General features: G+C 50.1%; 1 protein-coding gene and 1 long non-coding RNA gene across 2 annotated transcripts; both read left to right on the plus strand.

Annotated features, from left to right (window-relative positions):
• The first annotated feature begins 710 nt into the window (after positions 1-710).
• LOC125759232 (uncharacterized) lies at positions 711-1,815 on the plus strand. The gene is made up of 4 exons (XM_049417637.1): positions 711-805; positions 866-1,060; positions 1,145-1,329; positions 1,476-1,815. The coding sequence occupies exons 2-4, from the start codon at positions 972-974 to the stop codon at positions 1,628-1,630; spliced, it is 429 nt and encodes a 142-aa protein (XP_049273594.1). The 5' UTR covers positions 711-805; positions 866-971; the 3' UTR covers positions 1,631-1,815.
• Positions 1,816-2,821: 1,006 nt separating this feature from the next.
• On the plus strand, positions 2,822-3,410 carry LOC125759233 (uncharacterized). Its single transcript, XR_007416809.1, has 2 exons — positions 2,822-3,029; positions 3,257-3,410. It is a non-coding gene; the product is annotated as an uncharacterized LOC125759233 (long non-coding RNA).
• Positions 3,411-12,269: the final 8,859 nt, after the last annotated feature.

Raw genomic sequence — 12,269 nt, forward strand, 5'->3', positions numbered from 1 at the left:
GATTCAAATTGGTCACGAAGTTCACAACGATCCATTCTTTTATCCGAAAGAAAACCTGAACATAGCAATAAACAAAGCCACAAGTGCGTTCGAAGCCCACAAGCACGAAGACTAGGCAAATCCGTGCTACTACCCATCAATTCCCATGGTGCGCTGCACGATTCCGCAGCGCCAAGAGTTCCCTCTGGTCATTTTAGGAAACTCTATTGACGCCGCCCCCCCCCCCCCCCCCCCCCCGACGCCAACGGCGATGCCGCCTCAATGCAGGAAACGGAACGCCTGAGAGCTGACGCTCTAATAGGTGGATAGCAAAATGTCGCTGTCGTCTGCACCCGACTTCCGGTTCGAGGGTTACCTGGGGCAGCTTCGATCGGCCGTGTTTATACAGTGTCTGCTGCGCGATTTCCCGCTGGTTGCGAAGAAAACACGCTTCTGTGACGTATTATGGTTGGCTGCTCGGCTTTAGGGTGCGCGAATGCTTCCTTAAAAAGGAAGAAAATGTTTCGTTTTCCATGGAACGAAGCGCTCAAGCGTAAATTGGCGGTCGCCGTCAAACGAGCGACCGCGACCGGCAAGCTCTGGATACCGCACGTGGGAGCTAGAATATGTGAAGATCATTTCGTCACAGGCAAGTGTTTTGGCGAATAACTTCGTCCACTTACATTCTAGTGCCACAACCTCCTTTTTAATAATCAATCAGATAAACAGGTGCACCCAGCAAGGATCCTCAGCATGTGGATTACGTGCCGTCTTCATTCCGCTACAATGAAAGGGCAATTGAAGCTGCACGAAAGAGGAAAGAGAGGTAATGCAAAACTAATTCGTGCACTTTTCGGATTCTGTAAGCAGTGATTTCGTTCTGCAGTTACGTGCGGCGTGCATCTCTGGCGCAAAAGCGGGAATGTGCGAGGCAACAGCAGCCGACGTTGTGCGCGCAGGGCACCACTGCAGACCAAACAGTGGACGAAGCGATGAATTCACCGGGAGACGACTCTTATCACGATATTCAGGACGACGAAGACGAAGTGCCATCCTACATCCATGCTACAAGCAATGCAAGGTTTGTGTATGAGCTCTCGATTAGTTGAGGTTGTTCGGTGCAGTGCACTGTGTACACATTAACATGCGCGCGTTTCGCTGATAGATCGACAGAAGTGCAGACGGACGCTGACACTGCTGTGTGCGACTCCTACCAGCGTTTGAAAGAAGAAGTAAGGAAGTTAAGATTTACCGCCGAGGAGCTCAAGCGCGAAAGCTCACGGCATGTGGAAGAACAAGATCGGAACGTTGTGAAACATATGAGCGAAGCAAAGGTCCAGTTTTACACAGGTCAGGGTAACAGCCTTTTTGCTTGTATGAATGTTGAACAGAGTGCCATGCTTGAAGAAGTTGTTATGTGCCACTCCTACAAAAATTCAATGTTTTGCCTGCCTGTTTTCACCACAAACATTACCAGTGTCATGTTGCTTTTACAGGTCTCCCAAAGGCTGTGTTTTTTGCCATTTTGTCAAGCATTGTGCCCATATTGCCAACAGCCCGAAAGAAGTTTCCGCATCATCTACAGCTCCTTACATTTTTTGATGAAGCTGCGGCTCAACGTTCCCTTCAGAGACCTGGCGTACCGGTTTAGTTTAGATCCCAGGACAGTAAGCCAGAGTTTCAGGACTGTACTTGACAGCATGTTCCATTTGTGCAAAGACCTGATCAAGTTCCCAACCCGTGAAGTATGCGAGAGCTGGTTGACTGAAAAAGAGCTGAAGCATTTTCCTAGGCTTCGGGCAATCATCGACTGCACCGAGGTGCACGTGGCAAGGCATGTTTTGGAAACCTTTTCCCTATAAGTGCTTTCTACAAGATTTATAATTAAAATTGCTTGACGCTGAAAAACCAGCTAAAAACACAACAGACAAAGAAAAAGAAGGCAACCGTTGTGTTTTTAGCTAATTTTTCACTTCAATCATGTACTGACTTGCATAGGCCGGCAAACTCACTCATGAGTCGACTCACTCAGATCGAGCCGCGAGTCTGAGCGAGTCCGAGTGAGTCCAGTTGAGGAAAACTTTAGTGAGTCGAAGTCCGAGTGAATCCATTTGAGGAAAATTTTGGCGAGTTTGAGTCTGAGTGAGCCCTAAGCGCAAAATATATTTCTTGAGTGAGTCTGAGTGAGCTCTACACTTTTTTGCCAACCTATGGTGCTATCTATTCAACTTCAGTATTACTATCAGCCTCGTGTCGGCTCACATATATAAACTGCCGTCGATTCACACGTATACTTCGAAGCATTAGCATACATACGCCAGCTCAATATTTATTGATCAGAGGCTTGAGTTACGAGAGAGAGGGTTGGCAGATGTCTTGAATTTCCCCTCGCCAACTCTTTTATAAAAAGTTCTGGATAAAAATAACTCGTGTGAGTCATCTCTTTCAATAAAAATGTCCTTACTGGATTGCAACCACTGATAATTTATACCTGAAGGTACGAAATCAAAAAGCGCCAAGTAGCGCCCCAATTATTCGAGATATTGGTGTTAAAAAGCATTGAAACCATGGTCCAAAAAGCCAATTACACGCTCACGGACTCATGAGTCAACTCACGCATACTCAGATACAGCCGTGAGTCTGAATCTGAGCGAGTCCACGTGAACAATATGTTGGTGAGTTTGAGTCCGAGTGAGTCCGGCTGAGAAAAAATTCAGTGAGTCTGAGTCCAAGCGAGTCCGGTTGAGGAACATTTTGGTGAATCTGAGTCTGAGTGAGCTCTAAGGGCTAAATATATTTTATGAGCGAGCCTGAGTGAGCTCTACATTTTTTGCCGACTATGCCGACTTGTCCAACTCTTGACATTGTTGCTGAAATTGATTCTCATTTTAGGCTGCTTAACCTGGACGAGCAGCAAGTGGTACGGAGCACATGCAAACAGAACACCACACTGAAACATCTGGTTGCTGTTAATCCACACGGCGCTGTAATGTTTGTGTCAAAAACATGTGGAGGCAGAATATCTGACAAAGAACTGACATTGTCAAGTGGTGAGTTCCACACGCACCCTTTTTGCGTTGTAAATGCACGCACTACATTTCCTCTACTAACCTGAGCATGAGTTCCTTTCTGCTCGTTTTCGCTTGCCTTGTGTCATGATAAGCTCATCAAATTGCCCACACTGCTGCTTTGTTCGTTGGTAAAATTACAAATTTTGTGACTGGCTCAGCATAACCCAAGTTATGTATGAACAAAATATAAATGATGGTTTTCCCAGGATTTATGGAGCATCTTGAAAGTGGAGACCAAGTTCTGGCAGAGCGTGGATTCTTGCTTTTTGAAGAATTTTATGAAAGAAATGTGCAGCTGATAACGCCCAGTTTTGTCAAGAGCCGAGTCCAACTACCAGGACAGGAGGTCACCACATCAAGGAGGATTTTTTCATCCCGCATCATTGTGGAACGCGCGATCGGCCACATAAAGAAGTGGCGTATAATGACTGATACAGTGCAGCACAGTCTTGTCGACATCTACGATGAGATAACCTTTGTTGTGGCTGGTTTGACGAACATGTGTCCACCACTGTCTAAGAAGGGTAAGTACCATGTCGAATTTTGTTGTCATGTGGAGGAGGGTAGGTTGACTAATTCATGAGCACCTTCTTGCTATGCTGTCAATTTTACAGTGGCATAGACATGTGAAAAAGAGCAGGGCTAAAAATTGCATATTTTAATCATATGACATATCAGTGGCGTAGCCTATGAAACTTTGCATCTGCCTATGGAAGGTTACACACAAACATAGGGGATGTACAGCATAAATGCAGTAAACAAGCCTCACCTGCCGCAGGAACATAGCACACAAGCAAAGGGGATGTGCAGGATAAACGCAGTACACAAGTTTCACCCTCAACAGTAACTTAGCACGCAAGAACATGGGGATGGGCAATGTAAATGCACTAGATAGCCTTACCTACCACAGCAGTTAAGTGAATAAGCACAACAGATGTGCAGGGTAAGTACAGTAGACAAGTTTAGCCCTCAACAGTAACTTAGCACGCAAGAACACGGGTACGTTCAATATAAATGAAGTAGACGGGACTTATATATCACAGTATTTGTGAACAAGCACAAGGGATGTGCAGGGTAAATGCAGTAGACTATAAGAGGGTATCAACATGAACTTGTTGGCATGGCTTCATCAGAGGAAGCAGCGCGAGCACATGGTACTAGATAGTCCGTGTGCCTAGTCCCGTGTGCCCGCACTGTTTCATATGATGAAGCAATAGGCTAGTTTCACCCCCTGCAGCAGATAAGCCTTACATATCACAGTATTTAAGTGAACAAGCACAAGAGATGTGCAGGGTAAATGCAGTAGACCAGTTTCACTCCCTGCAGTGGATGAGCCTTACATATCACAGTATTTAAGTGAACAAGCACAACAGATGTGCAGGGTAAATGCCGTAGACTAGTTTCACCCCCTGCAGTAGATGAGCCTTACATATCAAAGTATTTAAAACGAGCACAAGAGATGTGCAGAGTAAATGCAGTAGACTAGTTTCACCCTCTGCAGTAGAGGAGCCTTACATATCACAGAATTTAAGTGAACAAGCACAAGGGATGTGCAGGGTAAATGTAGTAGACTAGTTTCACCATCTGCAGCAACTTAGCACGCAAGAACATGGGGACGTGCAATGTAAAAGCACTGGATGAGCCTTACATATCAGAGTACGTAAGTGAACAAGCACAACGGATATGAAGGGTAAACACAGTAGACAAGTTTCACTGAAAACAGTAAGTTAGGACATAAGAACATGGCGACATGTAGAGTAAACACAGTGAACAAGAATCACCTTCTTTGGTAGCGCGAAATGCAAGAACTCCCGTGTACTTAGATTTAGGTGTACATCAAAGAACCTCTGGCGGTCAAAAATACATTAGAGTCCCATACTGTGGCAAGACTCATATTCATTTGTGTTTTTAGCATGTAAAATCTCATCTATTAATTGAAGTGAACGAACCTCACAATTATTTCTAAAACATTACTTTTCATCGTAAATGTAAATCTGATTGCATTATTACATTTACTCGCACTGCCTACTTTACCATGCCAAATCACGGCGAACAATTAAAAAACATAGGCAGCTGTCATACCCTATGGCTAAGCATACTTAAAACGTGCTTGCACTGTCTAGACTGTATTGCCGAGAATAATTCTTGGCATGACAATCTCTCGTATGAAACTGTACACGCTCGCAGTGTGCATGTGCATAAAGTCTTCCTCTCTCTCTACCACTACCAGGTGCCCACCGTTCTCAATATGTACATAAAAGTAGCACTTTCTTATGTTATGCAAGTTGAGGTGCAGCTGGGCCTGCACTTGGTAATAGTAAGAGTGACTCTGTTTCAGCCTTCTGGCAGAATCAAGGCAAAAGTCCTTTTTCAGCTGGCCCTGTGCAATCAGATCTCCTGGGTTACAGTCCCTGAGGCTGTACAAGCACTTGATTTCGACTAGTGCTGGTTCGTGGCAGTTGCACTTGAAAATTCCGTCAGGACTGCAACCCAGGAGAGGGTACTTTGGGTTAATCATTAAACCGCAGTCTTCAATTCTTGCATTAATGTGGTGCTGCTGCAAGTGATTCAGCAGCCTCTCCTTCGCGACAGGTTCATTGATGATGCCGTACTGCACTGCAGGCACATTAATAAACCGTGGGCTAAAGATCCGGTTTATTAATGTGCTGCAGTGCACTTTCTTTGAGCGACAAACATCGCTAAATATAGAAGCCGTCACCCTTCCTTTTCGGTGCAAAAACCAAAGGGGGCTGTCTCGCTGACTTCTTGTGGTTAGTTCAATAGTCCTCGCATCATCCTCTGTAATCGTCAGCTTCTCCATCACTATCTGTGCTAATTCAGCAACATTTTCGCACTGCAGTCCCCTGCGGGACAGGAACGTTGCAGTCAATGCCGACAGCGGGAACTCTGCAGTCACTGCCAGGACATCTGTAAAAAGATCTTCATCCAGTGGCATTTCTTCTGCTGCTTCGTTCCTTGGTCGGCACGTGGTTAATGTGAAAACTCGGGCACGTGGAGCAACCTGTAATGAAGGTTGCCAAGGTTATGGTGCTTGAACTGCCGAGGCTATGGCGCATGCTCCCTGAAAGGCCAGCAATATCAAGTACTCACCTCTCGCAGTTTTTGCATAAAGCTGTCCGCATCTGGAAAGCCACGTGGCAGTGTGCCCTTCCTCTTTGTTGGCACTGTTGGCTGAACACCATAAGTGTGCCGTTTGAATGACAGCTCCTTTGATTTCGTCGCTTGAATCTGAAAAGTACCATTGATGTGCACGTAATGGTCAAAATTAAAACAGCAGAATGCATGACGTTGTTTGCGAAGTTAATAGCGTTATCTATCGCACATTCTCTGAATATACAGTGAATTCCCATGGTTCCTCACCTTTTTCTGGCGAGGCTTCACCCTCTGACACGGAAAATCAGTTGGAGCAGCACTGCCAGAACTGACTTGGGTCCAGAAGTCGACGGCGAAGCATACTGCTGCAGCATGACTGCAGCATCGCCCCAACCTGGACATTAATCAGAATCCACTGGAACCATATTCGAGCTTTAAACTTGCTACTAGAAATGCTTGTGGCAGAACTGCAAACAGAAGTGGCTGAATACAATAATAGGTTTCACTGCTTTTCATGTGGTGTACACGTAACCCTGTGTTTGTCACTCTTTGGCCTGAGTTGCCCTTGCGCCACTAAAACCTACCATCATCATATGGCGTAGAGACAGACGTACTAAGCTAAAGAAAACATGGCAGATGCTTATTAAAGTGTGATCGTTATGACATAACAAGGAATGGCATTTGAGAGGAAGTGTTTATCATTACATTCAAATTAGACAATAGGAATTATTAAATTACCATCCAGCATGTTAACAAAACGCAGCCTATTAGGCACTACTACAGTTTGTATGGTGGCGCAGTGGGCTAATGCCTCATGCACCACTCTTCGTTGCGATGACATTAGTACGAGTCTCACGATTGTGTTTAGGCAGTGTTCCCCCTTTTCAAGACATTGTTTTAACATCACTGCTCTGAAAAAGCTGTAATGTCTCTTTTAAAAGAGGATTGCCAATCGCTGACGCTCCTTGATTCGGCAGTAATAAAAGTACAAAAGATGCTCAGCAAAATGGCAATGCATGTTACTGGCTTCCCAGTAAAACATACGTACTGTAGAGAAGCATTGGAACGTTGTAATGGGCCGTCCTCTTCAGCGCCTTCTAGTGGGTCACCCTCTTCGCCTCTTCTCGGAGAGCACGCCCCTCGTGCTCGTGCTCGTGAGAGTCTGCGCTCCGTCGTGACTGTTGTGCATCGTCGCCGTCAATCCAGCCGTCAATAAACGCCTTTACAAAGTGATGGAGAGTGTTGTACCGTCACCACAACTTCGGTCTCCATTCGATGCCCCTGGAGCTCCGATCCCGTACCGTGCCATCTACCATGCCGCAAGTCGCCGCTCTGCAAACGCCGCCTCCTGCCCCGACCGCTTGTCCCGGTGTCCCCCGTATCCGCGACCCTCCTGTTTTCACCGGCGCGGATGGCACTGACGTGGAGGACTGGCTCGCGATTTACGAACGGGTGAGTGTTCCCAATAAATGGGACGAAGCAGGCAAGCTGACCAACTTGGTTTTCTACCTCGCGGGTGTGGCGGGCATGTGGTACAACAACCATGCATCCGATTTCCCGACGTGGTCCGATTTCAAGACCGCCATCGTCAACGTGTTTGGCCGTCCTGCCGTTCGTAAGCTTCAAGCCGAACAGCGCTTACGTGAACGAGCTCAGCAGGCAGGGGAATCGTTCACGGGCTACATCGAAGATATCCTTGACCTGTGCAAGAAAGCCGACGCGAGCATGTCGGAGTCTGACAGAATCAGGAATGTTCTGAAAGGCATCGACGACGATGCCTTCACCATGCTGCTGGCCAAAAACCCTCGCACAGTGGCAGAGGTCATTACCCTGTGCCAAAGCTACGAGGAGCTGCGCCGGCAGCGCTTGATGACCCGTCGACCGCCATCACGCGATGCTGATCTCGCAGGCTTGTCGGCAATTCCTGACCACTCCACCTTGCTCGCCGAAATCATGTCGTTCGTGCGTGAGGAAATTGCCCGCCAGGTCTCTGTACTGGCTTTCACTCCACCGCAGCATGTTGACCAGCCACCAACTACACTTCTGCCTCCTCTCCGCCGAGCGATTCAGCAAGAAATCGCGGAGGTCATTCCCAAATGCCACCAGCCGCCTCTAGTGCCTGCACCACTAAGCTACGCGCAAGCTGTAGCCAGGCCGCCCCAAGCGATTCCTGTGGCTGGCCCGCGGAGTTACGCCGAAGCCGTCGTCGGACCACAGGCCTTCGACGCGGCTGTGCCGCCTACATACGTCGACGTCGTCCCCAGGCCCCGACTGCTGCCCACAATGCACTCATATCAGCAGCCGCCTCGTCCATCCCGTTCTGCGACATGGATGGGACCCGCGAACCGCTGGCGCACTTCCGACAACCGCCCCATTTGCTTTGCGTGCGGTTGCACCGGTCACGTCGCACGCTACTGCAATCGCGTGCAGCCGCCTCGGGTCGCATCAACCCTGACCAGCTCATCAAGCAGCCCTTATTATGACCAAGCGCCGCCTATGTCACCGACGTCCCGACCCGCACCATCTACCCGCCGTTCACCGTCTCCACGACGTCGCTCACTGTCGCCGATGCGGCCACGTCCGGGTTCACGCGACCAGGAAAACTAGTCGTCGCAGTCCACGAGGCAAGGGCTGCGACGCTATCGAACTGCGAAAGCCCTCAGCGAAGACCCTCGAACGTGATTGACGTGTTTGTGGACAGTGTTCGCGCATCTGCCCTTATCGACACTGGAGCAGCCCTATCGGTTATGGACGCCAAGTTTAGCCGACTACTGCGAAAAGTGACGACGCCGCTTTCCGGGCTCACCCTCCGTACAGCCAGCGCCCAAAGTATTCACCCAACAGCGGTGTGCACAGCTCGCGTCATTATTCAGGATGATCTGTACCGCGTCGAATTGATCATAATTCCTGCCTGCTCTCACGACGTCATCCTAGGATGGGATTTTCTCTCCCGCCACGACGCCGTCATTCATTGCGCACCAGCCGAAATCAAGCTCTCACCATTCTCTGAATTAGCGCCGGCAGACAGTCCATCGGCTGCGGGCAAGGTACTCGTCAAAGACGACACCAAGGTGCCTGCAAACTCGTCGACGGCGGTGTCAGTGTACTGCGGCAGTCTCTCCGACACCGTTGCACTTCTCTCGCCATCTAACCGTGTTTGCACGAGGAAAGGCATGCTGGTGCCTTTCGCGACCGTGCAAGTCACTCAGGGCAGTACGTCAATTTTTGTTATCAACCCATCTCCGTACAGTGTTATGTTGGTCCGAGGGGAATGTCTCGGCAGCGTGGAACCCCTCGAAGACGCACAAGTTGTGGGCGAACCAGATGAAATGCACTGCCACAGTTCCAGTACGCTCGGCGCTGTTTCGACGTCTGGTTCATCACCCGCTGATGTCTTTAGTTCCTCCATTGCGGACGACCTTACCCCGGTCCAGCGTTCCCAGCTTCTGGGCCTGTTGGACGAATTTCGCTCTCCTTTCGATGCTCAAACTTCTCTCGGCGGCACTTCCGCCGTTACGCATCGCATCGACACTGGCGCCCAGCCGCCACTGCGGCAACGTCCATATCGCGTATCTCCCACAGAACGCCGTGTAATCAACGAGCAAGTCAACGACATGCTTCGACGAGATGTTATTCGACCTTCTAACAGCCCCTGGGCGTCTCCTCTCGTTATTGTTGCGAAGAAGGACGGTTCTGTGCGGTTCTGTGTGGACTACCGACGACTCAACAAGATCACTCGTAAGGACGTGTATCCACTACCGCGAATAGACGACGCGATTGACAGCCTGCAAGGAGCAGAATTCTTTTCATCTCTCGATTTGCGCTCAGGGTACTGGCAAGTACCCATGGCTGATGACGCTCGACCGAAGACTGCCTTTGTCACGCCCGACGGCTTGTACGAATTCAACGTCATGCCGTTTGGGCTGTGTAATGCGCCCGCCACCTTTGAGCGCATGATGGATACCGTTCTGCGCAACCTGAAATGGCACACCTGCTTGTGCTACCTCGACGACGTCGTTGTTTTCGCTCCGGACTTCTCCACGCATCTTCAACGCCTGCGGCATGTTTTGACGCGTTTGAGCGACGCCGGTCTACAACTGAATCTAAAGAAGTGCCGATTTGCAGCACGGCAGCTGAAAATACTCGGTTACGTCGTGTCCAAGGACGGTATTCTTCCCGATCCAGCCAAGCTTCGGGCCGTGACAGAGTTCCCCAAACCTACGTCCGTCAAAGAACTGCGCAGTTTCGTAGGACTGTGTTCCTACTTTCGGCGCTTCATTCGAAACTTCTCGACCATCATATCGCCGCTGACGAAGCTCCTCGGAAGTAACGGGTCCCTCAATTCATGGTCGTCAGAGTGCGACGACGCTTTCGTGAAGCTCCGTCATCTGTTGACGTCGCCTCCCATACTACGCCACTACGACCCTGCGGCCCCTACAGAGGTACACACAGACGCCAGCGGTGTTGGCCTTGGCGCTGTCCTTGCGCAGCGCAAACCAGGGTTCCCTGAATATGCCGTGGCATATGCAAGTCGTACGCTCACCAAAGCCGAGACCAATTACACCGTCACCGAAAAGGAATGCCTGGCGATCATCTGGGCCCTTACGAATTTCCGACCTTATTTGTATGGTCGCCCATTTGATGTCATCACCGACCACCATGCACTATGCTGGTTGTCATCATTGAAGGATCCATCAGGCCGCCTCGCCCGCTGGGCACTTCGCCTACAGGACTACGATATCCGCGTGCTGTACCGCAACGGACGCCAGCATGCTGACGCCGATGCACTCTCGCGCTCCCCCTTGCCTGACGACAATATCCACAGCTCAATGTCTCACAATGCCGTTTGTTCCATCGACGTTCACACTGTCGCTACCGAACAGCGCAAAGATCAGTGGATCGCTTCACTGCTAGACTTGCTCACTGATCCTTCGGCAACACCATCCACTCGCGCGTTGCGTCGTCAAGCCCACCATTTCGCCAATCGCGACGACCTCCTCCACCGACGCAATTACAAAGCCGACGGCCGCCAGTGGCTACTAGTAATACCCCGCAGTCTGCGTTCTGAAATATGCGGATCGTTCCACGCTGATCCGCAGTGTGCGCACTCTGGGGTATCGAAAACATACCACCGCATTCGCCAACGGTACTTTTGGCGAGGCATGTACCGCTACGTGCAGAAGTTCGTTCGCTCCTACATCAATTGTCGGCGCCGCAAAACTTCAACGCACCAGTCACCAGCAGGTCTGCAACCTTTACCTTGCCCTGACCGGCCGTTTAGGCGCGTTGGCATCGATTTGTATGGGCCACTCCCTGTGACTTCGGCTGGTAACCGCTGGGCCATCGTCGCTGTAGACCACCTTACGCGATACGCCGGAACTGCCGCCCTCCCAGCGGCTACAGCGCGCGATGTAGCCTCCTTTCTGCTCCGCCCGTTCATGCTGCGCCACGGTCCACCCCAGGAGCTGCTCAGCGATCGAGGCCGTGTCTTCCTGTCGGAAGTCGTCGAAGCCATCCTCAAAGAGTGCAACGTTGTTCACCGCAAAACTACTGCTCACCACCCGCAGACGAATGGGCTCACGGAACGCTTTAACCGCACGCTCGGCGACATGCTCTCGATGTATGTCGCCGCCGATCACACAAATTGGGATTCCATTCTACCTTTCGTCACCTACGCCTACAATACCGCCCCTCAAAGCACCACTGGTTCCTCACCATTTTTCATATTGTACGGCAGGCACCCGTCGCACACAATCGACACAATCCTTCCATACAAGCCGGATCTATCTGAGTGTGCGCCTATTTCTGCCACAGCCAGACTTGCTGAGGAGTGTCGCGTGCTTGCGAAGACCTTTACTACGCAGGACCAAGAGCGGCAGAAAAGCATCCGCGGTGAGACCAACACTTCTGCACCCACGTTCCTACCTGGAGCACTCGTATGGCTCTCGGTCCCTACCACTGCAACTGGCATCTCTTCGAAACTGCTGCCCAAATACGAAGGCCCCTACCGTGTCCTCGAATGCACATCCCCGGTCAACTACCTGATTGAACCCATCGACCTATCTTCCGACATGCGCCGTCGAGGGCGCGACATTGTCAACGTGG

Source organism: Rhipicephalus sanguineus, chromosome 7 (genome assembly GCF_013339695.2).
Source record: "Rhipicephalus sanguineus isolate Rsan-2018 chromosome 7, BIME_Rsan_1.4, whole genome shotgun sequence".
NCBI classification, from domain to species: Eukaryota; Metazoa; Arthropoda; class Arachnida; order Ixodida; family Ixodidae; genus Rhipicephalus; species Rhipicephalus sanguineus.